This window comes from Sparus aurata, chromosome 11, assembly GCF_900880675.1.
Source record: "Sparus aurata chromosome 11, fSpaAur1.1, whole genome shotgun sequence".
Lineage (NCBI taxonomy): Eukaryota > Metazoa > Chordata > Actinopteri > Spariformes > Sparidae > Sparus > Sparus aurata.
In genome coordinates, this window is record NC_044197.1 from 22,617,046 (window position 1) to 22,640,281 (window position 23,236).

General features: G+C 40.8%; 1 protein-coding gene across 2 annotated transcripts in view; it reads left to right on the top strand.

Moving 5' to 3' along the window:
* tprb (translocated promoter region b, nuclear basket protein) overlaps positions 1–23,236 on the top strand; it is a 24,780-nt gene continuing 1,544 nt past the window's right edge. The window contains exons 1-50 of one of the 2 annotated variants that reach the window (XM_030433121.1): positions 1–180; positions 565–669; positions 770–843; positions 1,818–1,914; positions 2,031–2,134; positions 2,292–2,456; positions 2,706–2,798; positions 2,927–3,007; positions 3,495–3,582; positions 3,693–3,833; positions 3,986–4,086; positions 4,429–4,626; positions 4,891–4,998; positions 5,110–5,336; positions 5,510–5,673; positions 5,859–6,001; positions 6,552–6,700; positions 6,880–7,042; positions 7,146–7,280; positions 7,361–7,501; positions 7,790–7,958; positions 8,546–8,712; positions 9,358–9,510; positions 9,665–9,781; positions 10,374–10,577; positions 10,842–11,029; positions 11,137–11,284; positions 11,621–11,758; positions 11,940–12,071; positions 12,258–12,388; positions 12,522–12,732; positions 12,885–13,031; positions 13,257–13,455; positions 13,591–13,784; positions 14,302–14,375; positions 14,581–14,777; positions 14,893–15,183; positions 15,473–15,627; positions 15,741–15,818; positions 16,247–16,435; positions 16,565–16,726; positions 19,021–19,114; positions 20,140–20,300; positions 20,432–20,485; positions 20,614–20,708; positions 21,639–21,748; positions 21,850–21,948; positions 22,121–22,277; positions 22,587–22,708; positions 22,797–22,892. In XM_030433121.1, the coding sequence (XP_030288981.1) occupies positions 30–180; positions 565–669; positions 770–843; positions 1,818–1,914; positions 2,031–2,134; positions 2,292–2,456; positions 2,706–2,798; positions 2,927–3,007; positions 3,495–3,582; positions 3,693–3,833; positions 3,986–4,086; positions 4,429–4,626; positions 4,891–4,998; positions 5,110–5,336; positions 5,510–5,673; positions 5,859–6,001; positions 6,552–6,700; positions 6,880–7,042; positions 7,146–7,280; positions 7,361–7,501; positions 7,790–7,958; positions 8,546–8,712; positions 9,358–9,510; positions 9,665–9,781; positions 10,374–10,577; positions 10,842–11,029; positions 11,137–11,284; positions 11,621–11,758; positions 11,940–12,071; positions 12,258–12,388; positions 12,522–12,732; positions 12,885–13,031; positions 13,257–13,455; positions 13,591–13,784; positions 14,302–14,375; positions 14,581–14,777; positions 14,893–15,183; positions 15,473–15,627; positions 15,741–15,818; positions 16,247–16,435; positions 16,565–16,726; positions 19,021–19,114; positions 20,140–20,300; positions 20,432–20,485; positions 20,614–20,708; positions 21,639–21,748; positions 21,850–21,948; positions 22,121–22,277; positions 22,587–22,708; positions 22,797–22,892 (7,060 nt within the window). In that variant the 5' untranslated portion in view covers positions 1–29. The remainder of the gene's footprint in view (positions 181–564; positions 670–769; positions 844–1,817; positions 1,915–2,030; positions 2,135–2,291; positions 2,457–2,705; positions 2,799–2,926; positions 3,008–3,494; positions 3,583–3,692; positions 3,834–3,985; positions 4,087–4,428; positions 4,627–4,890; positions 4,999–5,109; positions 5,337–5,509; positions 5,674–5,858; positions 6,002–6,551; positions 6,701–6,879; positions 7,043–7,145; positions 7,281–7,360; positions 7,502–7,789; positions 7,959–8,545; positions 8,713–9,357; positions 9,511–9,664; positions 9,782–10,373; positions 10,578–10,841; positions 11,030–11,136; positions 11,285–11,620; positions 11,759–11,939; positions 12,072–12,257; positions 12,389–12,521; positions 12,733–12,884; positions 13,032–13,256; positions 13,456–13,590; positions 13,785–14,301; positions 14,376–14,580; positions 14,778–14,892; positions 15,184–15,472; positions 15,628–15,740; positions 15,819–16,246; positions 16,436–16,564; positions 16,727–19,020; positions 19,115–20,139; positions 20,301–20,431; positions 20,486–20,613; positions 20,709–21,638; positions 21,749–21,849; positions 21,949–22,120; positions 22,278–22,586; positions 22,709–22,796; positions 22,893–23,236) is intronic. The other variant, XM_030433122.1, reaches the window with a different exon arrangement.

Genomic DNA, 23,236 nt, shown 5'->3' on the forward strand with positions numbered 1-23,236 from the left:
CGTAGCGTCATAGTGCTGTTGTCGCAAAAATGGCGGCACTGCTGCTGCAGGAGCTGGAGAGCTCCGAGATATCTAAGTTACCAAAAACAGTTCAAAACAAACTGGAGAGGATTCTTTCGGATCAGCAATATGAAATCGATTCTCTGAAAGCACAACAGGAACAATTTCGGGTTGACAGCGGTAAGATGAAGCCTGGAATGTTGATAGTTAGCGGTGCTAAAGTGTTTTGCTTTGCTCATCACGCACACATGTCGGTTAACGGGGCAAAGTTAAACGTCATAATTTAACTTTAAACCTACTACCCCCCTACGTTAAATTGTTAAGAGTGTCATTATTTATCAGTGGCTAACAGAGTGTGTATTAAACTGACGTTAGGTCAAATTGCCGGCTATCATCCACCACGATATGTTGCTAGTGCTAGCTTCAGCTAACCTAACTTACATGCTATCAGCGAGTATTAACATAAACAAGTTTACATTGGAGAGTAAAAAGCTGCAGGAAGTAGCGGTATCCAGCTAACTGTCCTAATGTTTAATGTTTGTGTTTCTGCTAACCTTCCTACAGAACAACACTTCTTTGAAAAAGTGAAGCAGCTCGCTCAATGTCAGGAGGCGTTTTTGTCCCAGACTCAAGAACATCTTAAAGTCAAAGAGGAGTTCACCAAGCTTGGTAAGAGTAACTAAACGTACTGTAACATTACAGCTTGACTCAGCTCGTCTGGGTTGTATTACTTCATGCTGTTTACTTTCTATAAACCCCTCCGATTCAGACGATGAACTTAAAACTGTGCGTGAGAAGAACAGGGAATATGAATCCTCTCAAGAGAAGCTATCATCAGAGAAGGTAAGGCATTTGTTTCAGTCATATTACTGTGTGGTTATATTCTGTGTTAATGTTTGCTGCCGTTTTACAAACGTTGTATTAACAAATTAACACAGACTATGTTAACTGTAGTGATCAGAGCTTTAATAATGAATCACTAACTCAATCAAAATACTGTACAATTAGTTGCCAGCTATTTTGAAAATCGATTCATTGTTTAAGTCATTTTTCAAACAAAAAGTCCAGCATTTGCTGGTTCAAGCTTCTTTAATGTTACTGTTGTTTTTTGTCCTTTATGCTGGTAAATGTTGGACAGGGTTGGACAAAATAAATAAATAGACGACACCACTGGAAAATTGTGACAAGCTTTTATCAAATGTTTTGATCTTTGATAGGCTAAATGATTGAATTATGAGTTGAGGAAATAATTGGCAGATGAATTGATAATGAAAAAAATCCTTAGTTGCAGCCACCCTAATAGTGATGACTTGCTTGTAATTAGTGGTGCTGCTATAATAGTTGCAGTATGGATGATGTCTACACTCAATGAACTTGTCCGCTAACTTTAGTACAGTTCTATCGCTGTATATATTTAAGATGTTAAGACTTGCCTACATTTGTTTGCTTCATTTTTTAGATTTTATCAAGCCTCTGTCAACACAAACGACGGTCCACACAACAGTTTTAAGAAACATTTGTCAACACAAAGTGTCTCCTAGAGCATATAGAAAGCATCCATCATTGTTTTTGTTGTTTTGTATTTGGTTATATAAGGTGATTCTTTGAATTTCCTATTGGCATACATGGAGTGAAACATGTATTGGAAATGCTATAACTCCATGTTCAAGAATGGACTAACTTTAATTAAATTTATAGTTGAACTCACTGAATGGTTATATTGTTGTCTCCAAATTTTCACATATAGTCTGTAGGAAACACTCCATTTGAAAGTTGTGTTTGTAATCCCTATGGTAAATTTTTTTTCATGTGTTTAGACTTTGCTTACAAAAACCAAAGAGGAACTGGAGACAGAAAAGCGAGAGCTTGTGCGAACACTGGAGAGAAGATCCTTGGAATTGGAGCATCTAAATGGTATGGATAGATTAATTAGACTTTAGACATTTGTGAAAGCTTTTTCTTTTTGTTTCTGTCTGTAAATACTAACTCTCTTCCTCATGGCACTCATGTTATTTCTGTTGCTCCTCTAGATGACCTCAGACAACTCAACGATAAATTGGTTGAAGTCAACACCTCTAAAATGGCCCTGCAGATGAAGTTGGATGAACTTGAAGCAGCTGAAGTCAACATTAAAGTGAGCTTTCTTGTCATTGTTACTGTGATTTTTAAAATATCTTAACATTAGACTTTTCTGTGGAGTGACTTTGTAAACTACTATAACCGCCTACTAAAGTCAGCATGTTCCCTTTTAACAAGTCTCTGAGTTAAGTTGTTTTGTTTTGCCTTTACAGTACAAGGAGAAGCGAATGGAACAAGAGAAGGAGCTGCTGCACGGCCAAACATCTTGGCTGAATGAGGAGCTGAAGGCTAAGAGTGAGGAGCTGTTGTCCCTGTCCCGACAGAAAGGAAACGAGATCCTGGAACTGAAGTGCAACCTTGAAAACAAAGAAGATGAGGCATGTCTCTTGTTGCTTATAATGTCAAATGACATGGAGGAATAAAGCTATGATGGTTGAATGGATCAATAGAAAACATTGCACAACAGTATTTCATTTTGTTGAAGGACATCACTTACTTACTAAACAATATTTTACTATACTGTCCTTTTTTATGTACTGAGTTAATTTAAATTCTTTCTTCAGTTATGAATGATTACCAATGTCTCTTATGGTCTTTACTTAAGTTTCCTTCCTATTGAATTTCAGTTAAAAAGACTCCAAGACCAAGTGAGCAGTTTGAAGACTTCAAATGAAAACCACCAGAGACAGAGTGAGGAGTTGGTCAGCAAACTAAAAGAAGTATGTGTGTGGTATTTCTCACAGCCCATCCCAATTTTTCAATCCATCTTCATTTACACAGAAATAATAATTTCATTTTTTCCTGTACTATATATTCTGCAATATGACTTGATTTTCACTCATTCTAGGCCAAGGAACAGCAAGTCACCATGGAGAAAAAGTTCAGAAATGAGCTGAATGCCAACATTAAACTTTCCAATCTATACAAGGTAGGGCTATGACAAAAATTTGATGCCTTACTTTTTACCACCAAAGAATTTACTCCCATTGATGAATTTCAGTCCATAAAGTATCACTTAAAATATTCAAGTTTACCAAATAAGTTCTCGCATTTGTGATTTGATGAGATTTTAGGGTTAGGGCTATAACTTTTTGATTTTATTTATTTGAACATCTAAAATCACCTTCCATGTATGTGAAGACAGTAATGTAGTACCAGCCAGGACTCTCATAAACTTCAATCATCTGCCTTCAGGTAGAATTTTGGTTGAACACTTACTGCAGTGACGCAGCACAGATACACATTTTTCCTTTTCCAAACATGTCACTGATGACAAAATTAATGCTGCATATTTCTTTCATCTGTGGTTTGACATAAATGCTTTATATCTGCTATGACTAAGAAATTATTTGCTGTTACATTTAAGTTTCATTGCCAGTATTTTACGTACACTAACCCTGTGGTTGTGGTGACAGGGAGCAGCAGCAGATTCTGAGGCAAAAAGTGAGGAGCTGAGTCGGGCAGTGGAAGAGCTGCATAAACTGCTTAAGGATGCTGGAGAAGGTGCGAGGCTATCACACTATGACCACTACTGTTTAGTGGTTTAACTGCTAATGTATTTTCTAGTTATTGCTATTTGCTGATGGTTGTCCTGTGTACTTCTTCTGCCTCAGCCAACAAGGCCCTTGAGGAGAAGGTGCAGGAGATGAATGGCGCCACAGACAAGAGTGTTGCTGAGCTAAAGGAGAGGATCCAGGTTCTTGAGAAAGAGTTGGACAATGCCAATGAGTTGCTGTCAAGTTCTAAACTCAGAGGTTTGTTGGAGTGATTTGTGCCTTCATTGCGCTTTTTTACATTGTGGTCATTCTTAATGTGACTCTTGGATTTAAAGTAAAGAAAATTCTTTGCTTCTCTTAAATCAACAACTTTTAAAAGGTGATCTCTTCTCTACCTTTTGAATGTCCAGGCCCTGTTGGTACATCTGTGCTCACAGAGGAGCAAATGACAACAATGTCTCCAACAGCGGCTGCTGTATCCAAGATCAAGCCTGGCATGAAGCTGACAGAGGTATGTGCAACTGATTTAAACACCAAAATCACTTAATTAGAAACTAGTAGAATTTGGAAATGTGGTTGGTTTGATATTGATGCGCTGCAATTGACTGCTACAGTACAGGATGCAGTGTAGTTGGTAGACCAAGTTCAGATGAAACTCGGTTTGGTTTTGATTTGGAAATACCTCATTGTAGGACGGTTTCATTTGGAATGCGCAGTTATGGGGCTGTTAAGCGATATTCTCTAGTTGTAATTGACTTACTTGTGCTACTTGGTAAACAGTGTTAAACTAACTTAGCAGAGCAAAGTTGTTTCCCTTTTGGGCTGTCTTGTTTAGTGTAATCTGTATTTTCAGTTGTACACCGCATATTTGGAGAGCCAAGAGCAGCTGCAGTTGGAGCGATTGGAGAACAAACGGGCCAACAAGTACCTGGATGACATTGTGCAGGAAGTGGAAGCAAAAGCCCCCATCCTCAAACGGCAAAGGGACGAACACGAGCGCATGCAGAAGTCAGTGGCTAGTCTTTCTGCCAAGCTGGAGCAGGCTGTTAAGGTGAGTAATGCAGAAAGGACAAGATTGTATTAAGTTACATTTCTGCTTTTCCTCCATCATAGATTAATTTATGTTGTATTGGTCATTACATGCATAAGTGCAAATTTTAGGGTTAGTATGATGAATGGATAAATACATTCCTCAGTGGACCGCAATGGGTATGATAATATTAATAAATACTGCTTAGTAGAGAAAAATGTTTTTAATAATACTACAATAAGTATTTTTTATTTTATTTTATTTTTTAATGTGTGTTTACTTCAGGAGGTGCACCGTCTGCAGAAGGAGGCTGATGAAGCTAACAAGCGCTCCTCAGTTATGGAGAGGGACAACCAGAGGTGTGAACTGCAGCTGGTAGACATGGCCCAGCAGGTGGGTTTTCACCTTTTTTCCTCCAGTTAAGATAATCTCTGTAAAAAATGCATTACCAGATTCCTCAACATTTTTATTTTTATATTTTCCATCCTTTGACTTTTTTCTCAGGTGCGTGTGCTGCTGATCGAGCTGGAAGAGGCTCGCGGAAACCATGTTGTTCATGAGGAGGAGTTGAGCTCAGCCGACGTCAGCAGCACATCAGAGGTCATCAGCCAACACCTGGTGACCTTCCGCAGTGTAGAAGAACTACAGAAGCAGAACCAGCGTCTTCTGGTGGCCCTTAGAGAGCTCAGCGATGCCCAGGAGAAGGAGGAGTTTGAGGCCACTGGCAATAAGTATGTTAAAATGTGTGCTGACTCAGACAATTTTTTTGTGTGAGGAAAGACATGCTTAAGATCAACCATGGCAAGCTTTAAAACAACCCAATGTTGTATTCATAAATCCATTATTATATAGTAACTAAAGCCTTTAAACTGTCAGTTGGGCTAAGAAGTCTGAATTGTTACAGGCGTGGTGAACTGGAGCAGAGTTTGAACAAAGCCCAGACTGAGCTGGAGTCCCTGAAAGACCAACGCAGCCAACAGGTTAAAATGACTGAGTCCATCGCCAGGCAAAGGGACATGTACCGTGTGCTGCTGGCTCAGGCAACTGGAGTCAGCTTCCCACAGCAAGGTAACAGACATGAGAGGAACCAGATTACATTCTGTTGACAGAATACATGACATCCTGTGCTTGCATAGTTAGCTGCTTCACTTATAGTACAAAGCATTGTTTGGTTTCGGTCAGCAGCACAAATTGCTCTGATACATTGCTGTGATTTTTCATATTTGACTGAACTTAGTGTGTTTTTTCTGAAGGTGCACCACCTGAGGAGTTCTCCCTGACCTCGACCCCCCGACGCTCACCTTCATCCATTCCAGCCGCTGGAACACCCACTGCACTTGTCTCCATGGCAACAGAGTCAACTGAAGCATTGGAGGCCAAGGCAGCTTTGCGACAGGTGAGTGCCGTGTTTGCACACTGCAGACAGCATTTAAACTGATATTTTCACAATTTTTACTGCAGCTGCCAACGGCAAATATACATCAGATCTAGATATAAAACGTATTTTTAGTGTGTGTGTGTGTGTGTGTGTGTGTGTGTGTGTGTGTGTCTGTGTGTGTGTAATAATCCCAGCAGTTTAAATTATCTACTCCCTTAGCTTCAGTTGTCAATAGCAGGGCTGTCTGTAGAACTGTATTTATGTATGTATTCACTTGTGACCTCTGCCACTAGATGGCAATGTGTCTTTATTAAGAGATTTATGTGAATTAAGTTGAGTTATGTTTAAGAGTGCAACAGTGCCAAGAGCACAAATTTAAAAAAAGAAAAGCTCAACTGAAAAGGATGTAGGTTTATGTGATTGAAAACACTCGGCATCACTCTCATAGGAATGGGTCAAAGCCTGGTATAACATCTGTTTGTCACCGGTTAAAAATTGTATTTCTCTGATTAGAAAATAACTATAACTGTGTTAACATTAAACAAATTCTGTCTGGTTGCATCTGCAGTTGCAGGAGGTATTCTCCACTTATAAGAAGGAGCGTGTGGAGAGTGACAAAGCGCTGGGGGAGCAGAATGAAAAGCACCAGGAGCAGCTTTCTGACCTACACTCCCAGAATGCCAAGATATCCACCCAGCTAGAGTTTGCTTCCAAGAGGTTAGTGTAAAAAACATGAGCAGCAACAGCTTGCATTAAAAAAAAAAAATCACTATTCTTATGCAACTCTTCACCTTCATTGAATTTTCTAGTTTACTCATCCCATAGTCTGTTTTTGAGAGTACATATTTCACTTAGAAGGATGTCTCTGTATTAAAAAAAAACCCCAAAAACATCAGGTATGAGATGCTGCAGGACAACGTTGAGAGCTACAGGAAAGAGATTGCTTCCCTTAGAGAGAAAGAACAGAAGATGGCTGCTGCTGCACAGAAGCATGAGCAAACCATTCACACTTTAAATGAGGATCTGAGAGCTGCCAAAGAGAAAGTGGCCATGGCTGAGGTTTGTATTCATTACAACAACCTTTTCAAGGTGTTTAATTCAAAGTTTGTTTTATTTGCCTTTAAGACTGAGCCTTCTTGTCTTATCTCTTCCTGTCTCTTAGGGCCACGTTGAGAGCCTGCGTAAGGAAAGAGACATGCTGAAGCTGGTGGAGTCCAGGCTGAATCAGGAGAAGGAGACAATCCTTGGCCAACAACAGACCCAGAACCTGCTTCTGACCAACCTCCAGACTATTCAGGTAATCCATACGTGTGATATTTCTTGCACATTGTGTCAAACTCGCATAAACACAAAGTCATAACTGCTGCCTTCTTTTAGGCCACTCTTGAGCGTTCGGAGACTGATACACGTCAGCGTCTAAATAGCCAGTTGGAGAAGCAGGAACGTGAGATCGCCCAGCTGCAGAAGAGGCTAGAGAATGAGGTAGAGCAGCGCCACCTGCTCAGCAGAAACCAGGAGGTAAGAAACACTTTCTTATCTATCTTGTTTCCACCATTATTCAAGGATGTTTGTCCCAAATGACATCTGCCTTAGTAAAAGCTGTTGTCGAGTACTAATAAATCAATACTGTGTCCTGTCTTTGAAGAACAATTTACCACCTTATTTAATCTTGAAACACACCTTCTTTATTATTGGGGAAAAAAAGAAGGATCCATGCCTGGTCCCATCCATCTCGTGAATATAGATCAAATGGAACAGACATCTGATATTTTGTTTATCATACAACATCATTTTAATCATGCACAGATCCAATTGATGGATGCAAAGAGGCAGCTGGAGACACAGGTGGCCTTACAACAGAAGACCAAGGAGCTGCTGAACACTGCCGAGTTGGAGCTCAACACCCTCAGGCTGCAGCAAGGCAGCAGCGAAGCTCGTCATCCCCTCAGCTCCCCCTCTACACCTATTCTCAGAGGTTAGCACAAACGTAGAAGAACGTAACACAACATCACAATACACCTAGTATTCCATGCATGCACAGGCCTAAACTCATCGTGCTTTCCCCGGTTCTCATTAAATACCATGACCTCAAAAAAACAATACCTAGGTTAATGTTTTTGAAACTTAAATTATTTAAAGCATCTTGTAAAGTCTCTGTCTGTGTTTATTATTGTGTGCAACACTAACCATTTACATGCTACTTTGCATTTTGGGATGCTAATAAGACAAGTAAATTGCCTAAAGTTCTGTCCTTTTGTTTTCTCGACTGACCCAGTTTCATACTTGACCTACTTTTTATTTTTAAAATATATATGCGAAGATGCTATGGTCTCACTAACTTCTTTGTAAAGTTTATATGAGACAGATCAAATAAAAAAGCCAATGAGTTATTGAAGCCACACTCTTTAGATGTTTGTGGTTTTTAAGCACAGACTCATAACAATGTAATGGTGTTTTCATTTATCCACAATCCATCCTCCCTCCCCTCTATAAGCAGATACTGATTGTTCTGTTGTCAAATTTCATTACTTACCTCTGGCACTGCTTCGTCCTGGTTTTTAGGCCTGCAGGGTTCAGATCATGACAGAGAGGACCTACAGGGTCGCCTGCGGCTTGCTGAAACCAGAGCAGAGGAGCTGGCAGAGAACCTCAGGGCTGTCACCTCCAGCATGGAGCAGTACAGAGCCATGGCTCAGAGCCTGGAGGAGTCCCTGGACAGAGAGAAACAGGTGCAAAAAAACCCAGCAAAAACTGCCTGTCAGCATGCCATGTCTCAGTCAAAGCTATTGACCGCAACCACAAAAACGATTAAAATTGATAAATACTTCTGTGAGCAATTACGTGGGAAGCAGGCAAACCTGTATCATATTTACACATCCGTGGTAATTATCTGACATTAAGTGCCAAAGTGTGGAAATTCATTATATCATTACTTTTTATTGCATGATTTAGTTTCCTTGTGCATCTGTCTACCAGGTATTCATAATATAATGTTCAGTTGACAGAAGTTGTCAGCGTGCCTCCTGCCAATTAAGCAATTACTTAATGGTTGTTGTACTAGGTTTTTAAAATAAAATTCTCACCTCATAGTAAATGTGGTTTGTGTTAGTTAGAAATCTGACTTTCCCAAATATGCACAGTTAAATGTTTGATTTAAAACAAGCCAAAATGTAAAATTTTCACCTGAATCCCTTTTGATCTTTTGTTTAGCACTGATTTTAAATTTTGTTTGAAAGTTTCACAATATATTTGGCAATTAGTTACATATGTCTTAGCTTTTAACTTTGAAAAACATTTGGGATATAATTACACTGTTTGGAATTTTGAATGATATGATTGAAATGTAATAAATGTTTATTTTTCTTTTTATCCAGGTAACAGAGCAAGCACGCTCATCCATTGAAGCTCGTATGAAGGAGGCTGAGCAGCAGCATCGCAGGCTGGAGGAGAAGCTTCTAGAAGCGGCGAAAGAGAAGCAGGAGTTAGAGGAGCAGAAGAGGAGAGCCCAGGCCTCTCTGGAGGAGCAGGTATATTACATCACACATTTTAACCTATTTTTATACATAGTGATTCCAAATGCTGTCAATCTCCTTTAAAATTTAGTTCACACCTGCAACAAATTTCAGCTTGTGAGAGGTGTTTCTGATGTTCAGTTTCATTTGTCATCATACCTCATTTTAGATAAATGGTCTGAGGAGAAAACTGAGCAGTGCCCAGGCAGATCACCAGTCAGTGCTACAGCAAGTGGCGGTAGCTGAAAACCACCAGCAGCAGGCTCTAAAGGACAGCCAAGAGCAGGTAAGCAGCTCGTATAAAATTTACATATTACAATGAACATTTCTTATTTTATGGGAATGTTACAGGTTCAAGGCTCAATCGCCTCTTAATGTAATTGAAATCAACATATACGATCACTATTTCATTTCCTGTTTTCTAGTAACTTTTAAAAGAAAGTTCCTCCAGAAAAAAACGTCAAAAATCCACAACATATTTCCTCATGTGCACATTTTACACACTGAAATTTTTAATATGGATTTCATCAAATATCTCTGTACAACTAGTTATACATCTTAGAAATAAAAGGTTATTCCAACGGGAGCAGAGGTCTTTAAAATCAGCTTAGATCTCCTCACTCAGCATCCCTTTGGGTGATCACAAAGCAAGGTGAAACATCAGGTAATGTGAAAAACAGCCGTTTCTATATCGCTTAAACATCTAGTAAAACTGCCAACCACATGTTAAGATGGATCAGGCAATGAAAACGATCGAATGACATTTAATTATCTCCTATCAGGCTTTCCAATGGCAAACAAAGGGCAAGTGCGATTACATGCTTTAACTTTAACACCTCAGGACGATAGCAAATTGTTTTTTTGTTGTTTTTACCCAGGCGAAGCTGGCAGCTGAAGCACAAGATAAGTATGAGCGTGAGATGATGCTGCATGCTGCAGACGTAGAGGCCCTGCAGGCTGCTAAGGCTCAGGCCCTGCAGGCCGTCGAGCTCAGACACCAGCTGGAGGAGAGAGCCCAAAGGATCAGTGCTGAGCTGCTGGAGGCAAGGGTCTCCTGGGAGGAGCAGGAGAAGATCCTCAAGGTTAGTTGTTAAGGAGAATGATGCACGTATAGGTGATGACCAGACAGGATTAGATATAATAAGATGGAGTTTTCAAAATTATAGGAACATCTTTCACAGTAAATATGCATATTATGAGACATTTCTATCAGGGACATTGAATTTGATCATATTTTAAGGAGTTATAATTATTTCGTTCAGTTTCTTTGTTCATGTTTATCATTTATCTTTAATATAAATTAAAGTAATAACATTTCCATTGCAATTTCTCTTTTCATATCACAGGAGGAGACATCCAAGATGGAGAGTCGCAATGAGGAGTTGCAGAGGCAGAACACCCTCCTACATGAGCAGATCCAGACGATGAGCAGCAAGATGGCTGACAATTTGCAACGTGCTGCCAGTGAAAGTTCAATGGGCATCTCGCTGTCTGAGGAGGGCAAATCTCAAGACCAAGTCCTAGAGATTCTCAGGTAAAGCATCTTCTTCCCTTCTTGTACTTGTAAATTTAAATATATTTTAAAAAATGTCCTTCCGTGTTCGTCACTATTTTTGATATCCTTATTGTTCTCTATCGCAGGTTTGTTCGTCGGGAGAAGGAGATTGCAGAGTCTCGTTTTGAAGTTGCTCAGGGGGAGAGTTTGCGTTACCGTCTGAGGGTGGAGCATCTGGAACGAGAGCTGAAGGAGGTGCAGGACAGCTTGAGTGCCTCAAAGGACCGGATGCAGGTATGTGTTTGTACACACTGATCCCACTCTTACCAATAACGTTGTTGACAACACTTTTTTTTCAACAAGGTCATAATGTAGCATTGCAGGTGTAGTGAACAAGCTAGCTGGCAGACTTGGATGTTTGTATTTATTTTTTTATACCAGTTAATTGAGTTGCTTGACTGAAGGAAAATTGAGAATCTCCTTTCTTGGACAGTTTGCTCGCTTTCCTCAGGTCAAGAGGTCAAGGGCAATTTAATCAATGATAACAATAAGAGGACATTTGTTTATACAAGTCTAATCTGGGTAATAGGACTCAAACCTGGATTAAAAGCTAATGATATTCTTACTCAGGTGACAGCGAAGACACTGGCTCAGCATGATGAGCTGATGAAGAAGACAGAGACGATGAGCATCCTGATGGAGACCAACAAGATGCTGAGAGAGGAGAAGGACAAGAGTGAGCAAGAACTGCAGCTAACCCAAGCTAAGGTATCTTTTAAAAAGAATAATAAAAAATGGGATTTTAGTGATATCATATGATATCTGCTCCTATAATATACTCTGGATTTACTCCGTTATCATGGTATTAGAAGCTGTTGACGTTTTTGAGAAGTACTCCTGGGTTAACTCTCAAATCCAGACATTTCAGCTCACCTTCTGTGTGTTTCAGCTACAAAAGCTTGAGTCAGACATCATGCCACTGCAGCAGGCTAACTCTGAGCTGAGTGAGAAGAGTGGCATGCTGCAAGCAGAGAAGAAGATACTGGAAGAGGAGATCAAGCGCTGGAAAGCTCGTACTCAGGTTTGTGAAAGGACTAGATAGAAAATTACAAAACATTGAACTCTGTGGGGGAAAAATACATGTGTGATCGGGAAAGTAGATGTTTTGCTACTTTATATCTTATGAAGAAAAGTAGGTGGGTGTTACCGTTGTAAAATGATAAAACATAACAAATAAAAAGAACAACTTCTTCTCGTGTTCTTTTAGCATTTGGTGAGCCAGCAAAAAGATTCAGATCCAGAAGAGTACAAACGTCTACACTTAGAGAAGGAGGCCCACCTCAAACGCATTCAGCAGCTCAATGAGGAAAACTCCAGACTTAAAGCAGAGGCTGTAAGGTGAGAGTTTATGAATGATTTATCCACTGAATTTTTATCGAGCAGCATATGTGATGACATTTTCTCCCCCCCATTCTGACTGGTTCTTTTCTGCCACTATATTTTCACAACCTTGTCTTTTCTCTTCCTCAAGGACCAGTAATCTGACCACATCCCTCCAAAGCCAGATGCAGAACTTGCGTGAAAATATAAGTAAGGTAACTGATGAGAGAAATACGCTGAAGAAGGAAGCTGAGACCAAGAACCAGGAACTCCAGGAGAAGGTGCGAACTATCACCCAGGTCAAGAAGATTGGACGGCGCTACAAAACTCAATACGATGAACTCAAAGTGGAACATGACAAGGTGAGAGATCAGTAGCTGTTATTCTTACAGCCTTAGTCTTTCAACAAAAAGTTCACAGTTGTATGTTTCAGTATATTTTGACTAGTGACTTAAAGCCACCCCTGTTATGCTGTTTTTAGCATAATTAATCTTTTATACTGCGTTTCCCCTAGATGGTTGCTGAGGCTGCAGCAGGCCCATCCCAAGAAGAGGAGGCTCGTCAAGCATCAGTTCAGGAGCTGCAGAGCCTCAGAGATTCTCTGAGCCAGGCTGAAGCAAAGACCAGAGAGCTGGAAGGACAGCTTGAGAACATCAACAAGGTTAAACACCACAAATTTCAGCCAAAATGTCCCCTTTGTAGTTACAGTAGTGTTTTTCTTAGCATTCTGTTATCAGTTCACAAGATCATGTCACAGTTTAACAGTTTACTTCACTGCAAAAGATATTCATAAAAAAGGTGGTATATAGGCGGTGCTATAACTAATAAGTTTGTTGTTTCTGTACACAGATATTCATTTGTATCATGTCTTCTTGATCCGTGACAGGTGATTACAGAGCGTGAGACTGAGGCGCGTAATGCCCAGGAACAGACCTCCAGGCTGCAGGCAGAGCTGACCAGGCTCAGGCAGGATCTGCAGGATAAAGTTTCTCAGGAAGATGCGCTGAGACAGCAGATGACTGAGAAGGAGGAGAAGACCAGGAAGGCCATCGTTTTTGCCAAGCAGAAGATCAATCAGCTTATAGGTGAGTGGTTGTCCCTCATATTACATCAAATTGTCCAGTGAAAAAATTATAATTTTTCTAGCAGTATTGTAGTTGTGCTTTTTATTTACATTTGAATCTCAGCCCTAACATTTCGAAACCTCAATCTATGTCCAGCCTCCAAAGACCAGCTTCAGAAGGAAAATGATGAACTAAAGCAACAGCGCGAGGAGCTGGAGGTGCGAGTGAGTGCTCTCAAGTCTCAATACGAGGGCCGTCTGAGTCGGCAGGAGAGAGAGCTGAGAGATTTGCGAGGCCAACAGGAGAGACAAGAGCAGAGAGATGAGCCACCTGAGGCAGGTCCCAGCAAGGTCAGAGTCTGCTTTATAGTTTTCACAAGCCAGGCATTTTAGTTTTTGACTGAATGCTGTCAGCTGAAGTTGAACACAATGCAGTGGGGAAGATAAAACATTTAGCCCATGTTTGACTTAACTAAACAAACCTAGATGATTATAGTCGCATCTAAAAGATCTGAGGAACCATGTTGCATGCAGTCAGATGTTGACCAAGACATCTTCCTAAAAATAATGCTTTCACTGTACAAAAGTATGGTAAAACGGGATTATTATTATTATTTTTTTTTCATCAATGCAAAATTTAGTTTTAATTTTACAGGTTTTGTTCTAAGAGACATAGATCATGAAGGGTTTGGTCCTAGATGCTTCTTAATTGGGCATTGTACTGATAAAATATCAGAGAATGGCCGCTTCCCGATGTCTAAAAAGAATGTCAAGTGACATTTTTGCTATTTTGATTAAACTAAAGTATCATTACTCTTGACGTCTTGTTGATCTTCATTATGACTTTGCTTTTTGTCCTGATTTTCAGACCCAGGAGCAGCAGAGGAGCACAGAACAGAGGCAGATCAGTCTGAAGACCACCCCAGCTGCAGACAGGGGCAGGTATGATACACACCATTAAAACGGCTTATTGTTTTTAAAATTCACTGCAGTACAGTATTGGTTTATAGAAGTGAACGGATCATATTTCTCACCTACAGTTCTGGATGCTCTTTAAACACTTGCTTTGACTTGTCCAGGTATCTCTTATATTGAATGCATGTTATTTTAGAGTCAATATTCATGTCCTGATCTTTGTCTCTGTCAGTGCCAGCACATCTGAGCCTCCAACTGCCAACATTAAGCCAACACCTGTCGTGGCTACAGCCAGCAAGCAGCCTGTCAATCCAGGGAACAAACCCACTCCAAGAGCAAGCATCAGGCCAATGATCACCCCAGCTACTGTACCCACCCCAACACCCACAGCTACTGTCATGCCCACCACACAGGTGGAGACCCAAGAAGGTAAGACACTGCAAAGCTTCAGACATACAGAAAACCAAATCCCTAAAATGTGTGCATTTAGTCAAATTATTGCAGCTACAGGCTCAATAAAAGCTAAATCTGTTCTCCTCCACAGCCATGCAGTCCACTGATGGCCCCCCAGTGGAGCATGTGACTGTGTACGGCAGTGCCAGCGGCTCGGTGCGCTCTGCCAGTCCCAACGTCCAGACCACGATGGCCAGCCCCATGCTGACTGTGCAGCAGACCCAGACACAGGCAACAGCATTCGTCCAACCAACTCAGCAACAGAGCGTGAGCCATGCAGAGCCAGCCAATCAGGAGCCACCTCCTGTGGTCATTGAGGCAACACCGAGCTCGCAGGTGGAATGGCCTTCAACATCCTCCACCTCCTCTGTGTTTGGGACTGGTGAGAACTGAAGTTAAGCTATTTATATGGAACAGCATGTCAAAATTATAAAACGTTTTTAATTGTATGATATTAAGATAGGAGATGTTTATTTAATCTCTAAAGAATTTATGGAATTGTGTCATACAAGTTGGGGAACAAGTCTGGCTTTTTTGCTGCTTCATATTAACCAATAATTGCTGATACAGACAGCCACCCTTTCAGTTTCCAGTCTATTTATTACTTACTGTTTTCTTTTTCCTCAGTATCAGAGAGAAGTCTAAGCAAAAGTCATATGTATCATCTCTAGTTTCAGCAACACCAGGAACCTCCTCCATGTCCAAGAGGCCTCGTGAGGAGGAAGAGAGCACCACCATGGTCACTGACACAGAAACCACACAGGAGGACGCCTCCAGGGCTCCTATACCCAAGAAGCTGCGCATCATCCAGAGAGTCGGTCCTGAGGTGAGGAAGGGAGTTGCAAAGAAGATGTTATATTTGTTTTGAATATTCTTGATGATCTGAAACTGGCACAGTTAAGTTTTGGGTGTAATGAAGATTGTGTGTGTTCTTCTTAGGAGGAGGTGTTGGTGGAGGACAGCGCTGAGGCTGAGGGGGTGGTGCCAACTGACAGTGACGGTGCAGAAGCAAGTCAGGTTGGTCATCACCTCCATTCATTTATTTTCTCTATTACTTTTCAGAGTGGCCACATATGCTGCAAGTTCTTCTTTTACATTGGATTCTCAACTGCCATTGCAAAAAACAGTTAATCCTCTTTATGCCACAAGAGTTATGGACAGCTGCATGTTTGTTTTTTGTTTGCAAAATGTTTGTTTTGTTTGAAATCTCTATTACTTACAGATTTGCCACGAAGTCCTATTAAATCTAATCAGGGAAAGAACAAGTTAATTTAGTGTTAGAGGCCAGGGTAGTTACAGCAGAATTAATGTGCTAAATACCTGTTGCCTACAGGTAATACCTATACAGTGTGTATCACACATTTATTGAGCATGTGATGTTTTCAAAAGAGAATGAATGAGTAGAACGTCAGTTTTTTTATAGTGCCTATTGTTTTGCCCTGCAGACAGAGGAGTTTCCTGCACTGGAGGAAGGAGATGAGGGTACAGCCTCACAGTCTGTTGCAATGGACCAAGAAGTTACCTTGAGCCAAAGTGACACCCCTGACCAGCTGGAGCGGGAAGTAATCGTCATAGTAACAGACACGGAGAGTGAGGAAGACCAGGAAGAGGAGGAGGAAGAGGAAGAAGAGCAGGTAGAGTGTTTCTGTTGAGCATTTAAAAGGGCAATAAATAAAGCGACACATGACACCTGTTGCAGATTGTGTCTTTCAAAAGTCATTTGGTTTTCCTGCCACTAATACTATGAACAACACTCACTTCAGGACTATGATGAGGAAGAAGAAGAAGAAGAAGAAGATGAGGAAGAGGAGGAGGAAGATGAAGAGGACGAGGAGGAAGACGACGGAGAGATGGGGGAGGAAGGAGAGGACAGCAATGAGGGGAGTGGGGACGGCAACGAGGCTTACGAAGGAGACGACACAGAGGTTTGCTTAGCTTTGACACATAATGTACTTAACGTTAAAACTTTGACCTTGTATTCGTCCTTGCCTACACAGCTCACATCCAGTATGCCCCATTATCCCCTTCCCACGCTTTACGTCAGGGATTTACATAGCATTGGGATTTTCTATGGAAACGTAGCATTTCCAGCTTGCGCGCTCGCTTTTTCCACAGTCTCATTTAACCGTCACTGTTTAGCCGTGTGTCGTAACTTTCTGTCTGTGTGAAAGCTGTGTATTGACTTTAGTTGTTTACCTTTTTACTCGAGTCTTGGTTGCACATGTTCAGTGGCATGAGTTAGCGTCTGCAAAGGGGCAGTAAACGGTCTTTCACTTGTAATCTGTGAAAGTTGTTTGAAGTGTGGGGTGAGGAAACCACTGTCCAGTGTTTTTAAATGGATTACTTTTGAGGGCAGTGTTTGAAAGCCATACCAGCTTCAGCAGTGACCTGAGTTTATTGCAAAGCAATTAACTGTGGGTGTCAACTCTGCCACAAGTGAGTGACTTTCCCTGAATCTGGAGACCTGGGGAGACTGCCTTTGCTATGAGGGGCTGTTAGGATGGGTGGTTAGTGTCAAGTGGCATCCACATGAATGACAGGACCCAGGGTTTCCCAACAAAACATTGCATTGTAACAAGTTGATCAATCAGTCAGTAGTTTTAATGGTGTAGCTTTTTTAATGGAACCATAACTAGGTGAAGTGACTAACTAGGTCGTGTGGTTGAGCAACAGGGAGTGCAGGGCAGACTGTGTGTGGAGCATGTATGCATGAGAGTACTGAAATGAATGTGAGACGATATACAGGTTCTAAAACACCATGTTAAATGTTAGTATCAAAGTAAAAATGTCAGTAAAGGATCTGCCAACACAAACATGGCCACCAAATGGAAGCATGCATTGAACACAAGCAGCTGCAAGAGGTGTAATGGGTCAGCAGTCAACGCACAGAGCAGTCCGTAAAATGGGTCTTTTCAAAAATTGCAAATTCTTCGCAACCATGAAAGCTGCTTCTTGGGTAAAGTTAAAGTTAAATATAAGGCCGATGGGTTCAGCAATTATCACATGATTAAGATAATTATGCTGAAATTATTTAGTTCGCCTTATGATTGAATTTAAACTTCAATTTTAAATCTGGCGTTTCTCCCAAAAAACAGACTCAGACGGCAGCCCAGGTCAGAAACGGACACAGAATCACGTAATGTGTTGATGTTTTGGGTGAAATGTACTTGTAGTCATTGGGCTGACAAATCTACTGAGTCACTGTGTGAAGCCTTCATCAGAATTACATGTTAGAGCAGTGTGCTCACTTTATAAGGCCCTGAACATCATGGGACCTATAATTTTCTTTTTGTATCCATGAGGCCTTCATGATTCAATGATTATTAGTTTCCACGCGTTGTTTTTCTTATCCTTGCAGTGAGAGAGGACCCTAAAAGTGTGAACAAGCGATTTTACATAATTTTGTTAAACTTGTCAATGTAGATTGTGTATGGATGCTCAGTAATAGCCCTGAGCCCCAGATGGGCTGTGGTGATGTCTTGCAACCGGGGCCATTCAATGGGGACCCGTGTTCCCCTTCAAACAAGTGTGTGTAATTATCACGAGGGCCATGTTTGTGCATGAGACCGAAGAAGAAGACTCCCCATTTCTGTGCTTTCAGCTCTTTGTACAAACTAGCTTCTAACTGAATCTCTGGTTTTAAGTTCAGTTTCCCTCCTGCGTCCCTGTTTTTTTACTTTCATTGATCTGCTTTATTTTCCTGTTTCATCACGTGTTTAATTACTGTCAGTGAAACTCAACATTTCCTTTACCTTTTCCTTTTTCCATTACCTAGTCTAGTCGGGTATTTACATCCACTCCTAACACCACTACAACGACAAATGCGTCATTAAAGACGGAGCTACAAGTGGGTCGTTTGTTGTAAAGGAAATGCAAATCCCTTCTGCACTGAGCTCACATGCCGAGTCAAATTGAGACAAGCTGAGCCAGCAACATGTGAATGTAAAATTTCCATGTGTTCCAGAAAGTGAGAAATTAAACATAATCTGTATGTGGGGTTCTGCATATATACTTGGCAACTATTTTGTGTGGAAACCATCCCATAACCTGATTCCTCTGATTTGACCCAACTCCCATTGTCCTGTGCTGCTCCTCTTCAGATTTTTTTCTCTCACTTTAAATCGTTTTTTATTTGTCCCCGTTTCAACTTTTGCCCGTGTTTTTCCTTTTTCTTCCACCCATTTTCCTCACAACTTCTTTTTGTTGTTTTTTTTCTCAGGGAGCTGATGTAACAGACCCGGGCACGGAGACAGAGGAGAGTCTGGGGGCGTCTGACTCCACCCAGAGACCAGCAGATTCCCAGACACCCAGCTGTAAGATCCAGGAAACTTTGTCACTTACACAGTGCACATGCATATATCCACCTCAGACTCTCCACATGAAATTAGATATCTGACTCTTCATGATGACTGCAGAAGAAGTAATATGTTGTTGTCTGTCTGAAGGGAAGAGTTGTAGAAGTGGTAGCCAAAATAAAGGTCAAAAAAGGCACAAAGGTTGCTTCACTTTCAAAATGAATAAAATTATTGAAGTAATTTTGAGGCCCTATATTACATTAGAGCAACACTTAGAATTATTGGTCTGTCCTGTTTTTTTTGGGGAGTAATCATTTGTTCTCAGTTGCTTTTTTTCTATATTTTTACCTCAAATTGTTGAAAAAAATCTAATGATACACACCAACACACTTAACTGACAAAGTGTACCACACATCCGTTGCTCCGTTTGTTCCATAAATTCGGTTTGGTTTTTAACATGAGTTAGTTTCAACATGCACATTCCTCTCAAAGCATGTGTACTTCCATTTTTATCATCTAGTGGATGCTTTCAAATCTGTTTTTGACCTTAAACATGATTTGTGCTGTTAAAAATCTTCCAAGTGTCTTAGTTATTAGGTTTATAACAATAAATCAATCCGGATCGATGTGTCAGTTCAGTGATCAATGATCCAGTAGCATCAGTTCAAAGTGAAACATTGTTAAGATAAAGCTTTATTTTGAAATTCCCATGGCCTGTATGTGTCACTGTTTCCATCTCTGCACAACTCCTTTCTAAACATGTTGTTTCTAAATGTAACCAATTGTGTTAGATGGGTATACGATATCATCTCAAATCAATTGCAATTCCCTTATCAAATAGGAGAGGAATCGTATCGTGGCAGACTTTGTGATGTCAGAGAATATCATATCATTGTTCAAAGAATCGATATAATATCTTGATGAAAGTTGCGATTTACACCTCTATAAATTATAGAAGCTATAGATGATATACTAAATGGTGTGTTAGTTGGATTCTGACAAATGGACATCTGTTGATTTGAGCCTGTCAAATGTTGTTCTAGTCGAGGGCAGCACAATGGAAGCCTTCTCTACAGAACAACCAATCACAAGCTCTGGTACAAGGATGCCCCAGTCGCCACGTAGACCAACACATCAGCTGCCCCCTCGTCTGAACATCCACCCTGCCCAGACATCAGAACTGGGACCACCTGCTCAGGTTCAGGTATGAAGAGTAGTATGTCCTTAGTAAGGAAAATATAAGTGTACGTGTCACAGTATTAACCTTTTTAATGTCATTTCCACATCTAGATCACAAGCATTGCTTGATTAATTGTGTGACATGTACATTCACAGCGTATCCCTGTTCGTCGAGTCCCTCAGCTCACTCCTGGAGTGTCTGGCAGCGCTGTAAGTGGCAATAATATCACCTCATAATTATGTGGTCATTTCATTATTTACACACTTTAACCCCTGTGTTTCTGTGTATCTGCACACATTTGCATCCAACACTTTCTGCCTCTCTCTCTCTCTGTCAGCAGCAGCACTTCTTCGATGAAGACGACAGGATGGTTCCCAGCACTCCCACTCTGGTGGTGCCACACCGCTCTGATGGTTTTGATCAGGCCATCCAGTAAGTCTCTCACACATGCACATCAAGTATGAGTCAGAACTCCAGTGAAACATTTGAAATGCCAAGTTTATTAGTAACAAAACCATCAGTTGTGCCTAACATTATTGATTTAATTGTTTAGTCTAATAATACATTTCTTATTATTTTGTGGGGAAAAAGTACTGCAGAGATGACATGATTTTGTTCCTTCTTTTAACGTTACTTTTAGTTTGAAGTATAACTAAAATGTAGAACTTCTATATCTTTGAGAATGTATGAATAACCTTTCTATAGTAGGGCCCTGCAAACAGGAAGAAATGAGGCTATAAATCCAAACAAACCAGGACTATAGTACAGAATATACATTGTCAAACAACAGAGAAACAGCCAGTAGAAAGTGTCTTTCACAATACAATCTTCAGACCATCACTCAAGTGATTTAGCTGGACTCCTAAATCAAAATTAAATACTAATTATACAATCTGTCTTGCATTCTTTTTTAGGCTTTTGAGACAAAGTTGGCAAACTTGGAAACATAACATTTTTCTCAAAAAGCCATTCCAGTTTTATTCATTTGAACACCAGAATATTTCAGGATTTTGAGGAGCCATTTCTTAGATTGTGATATATTGTATGGACCAAAGAAAATGGGACTCATTCTTTATACAGCCCACGAAATGTTTGGATCAACAGACATCAGTGACCACAGAATACCAGCTCTCAACTGTGCAACAAAAGACAGATATTAGGTGACTCAGATTATCATATACCATACCATATCATATATCTAGGGCATATACCTTTTTTCGAATTTTATAGAGTCAGAGGATTTAGTTCATATTTCTGTGTTCTTCAAAGAATCAGAAAAAGTGGCTGAAGGAGCCTAAAGTACCTGGAACTGTTATTATTCTGTTGATCGAGAGCACAACCTGACTGTGTTGTTTGTTTCAGTTCTCCCCAAGTAGCTGGCGTGCCTCGCTTCAGGTTCGGTCCTTCAGATGACATGCCCCAGACCACCTCATCCTCACACTCTGACCTGGGACAGCTCGCTTCACAAGGAGGTAACCCCACTGCCACATTAAACACCCTACCAGCTGCAGCTACTACGGAATGATGAGGTTTTTTTCACAAAATATTAAAGCCTTTTCTCTCCTGGTTTCAGGTCTTGGGATGTATGAAAGCCCCTTGTTTTTAGCAACTCACGAAGAGGAGTCTGGTGGGCGCAGCGTTCCCACTACACCGTTACAAGTTGCAGCACCAGGTACCTGTCTCTCCATCAGTCTGATATGATGGGACCTGTTCCATTTGTTCACACACCCACCCTTTTCATCAGCACAGTTTCTGAAAATAATCATTCAGCTAATGTGGGAGTGCCATCAGATGCTACAATGAAATCAGTGAGTTTATCTTGTTTTTATGTTCTCCTCTTCCAGTAACAGTCTTCTCAGAGGTGGCTCAGTCTGACACCACTGAGCACGCCTCTCAGTCTGTTCCCATGGTGAGCACATCCACACCAGGCCTGGTTGTGCCAGGAGCAGCCGGCACAGGGGAGGAGAGAGACGACGTCTTCCTGGAGCCAGACACTGATAGGTGAGGCTCACTCCTCCTGCTCAATGTGTTTCTTTTGGCTACTGCTAGAATTCAGATATCTGGGGCTCTTGTCAGCTGGCATTCATTATTATTATCATTATTATTATTATTGTTATTACTGTTATTATTACTAAGCAAACATGCCTGACATGAAATGTGACCCTTTCTGCTTCTCTCTTCTGTTTATACCAATAGCTGATTGAAAAACAGCATATTGTGGTTTTTGTGATCTTGCTTTCATGTATTTAAGACGGCAAAAGTATATAATTTGATCAGAATTTATGCATGTTGTGTGTTTGTTTATTTCAGGTCCAGCGCTGAGGTGTCAGTGGAGCCAGGGCTCTCACAGGGGGATATAGAGGAGCCAAGCCAGCCGTCTGACAAGGCCAACCTCCCCTCCACCAGCCAGGAGCCTTCCTCCAGCTCTGCAGGTACAGAGTAAATCCTGCTGTGAATTTCATTTTATTTCTATCCTTTGATATCTTTATTAATGTTCAGTTCTGCATTGTTTTTTTCTAGATACAAGCTGTGCTCCACCCAAATCCTCTAGACCCAGACCCAGCAGACAGCTGCAGCGCTGGCCAGAAAACCGCGGTGGCCGCATGAAGAGAGGAGGTAACTTATGAAGGCACAGTACATGATTTGGGTGGTAATGAGCTTATACTGCTCTTTACTGTGAAAAGTTTCAGGCGCATGATTGCATTGTGCCTATCTAATTCATGGTTCATTTTCAGGTCAATACGACAAGGGGGTGGTAGAAAGAGGTGCAATCACAAAAATATCACAACATTTTCTATTTCTCGCTAAAGTGTCACAAATGTTTTGTAAATATTTGCTTGTGTTGTGCTATTAGGTATGATGATAGATATGTCATATCTAACCCTAACCCTAACAAAGTTATGCTCCAATACAGTCTTAGTCAATCCAAATAATAAAAAAAACAATGGTAGGAAAATATT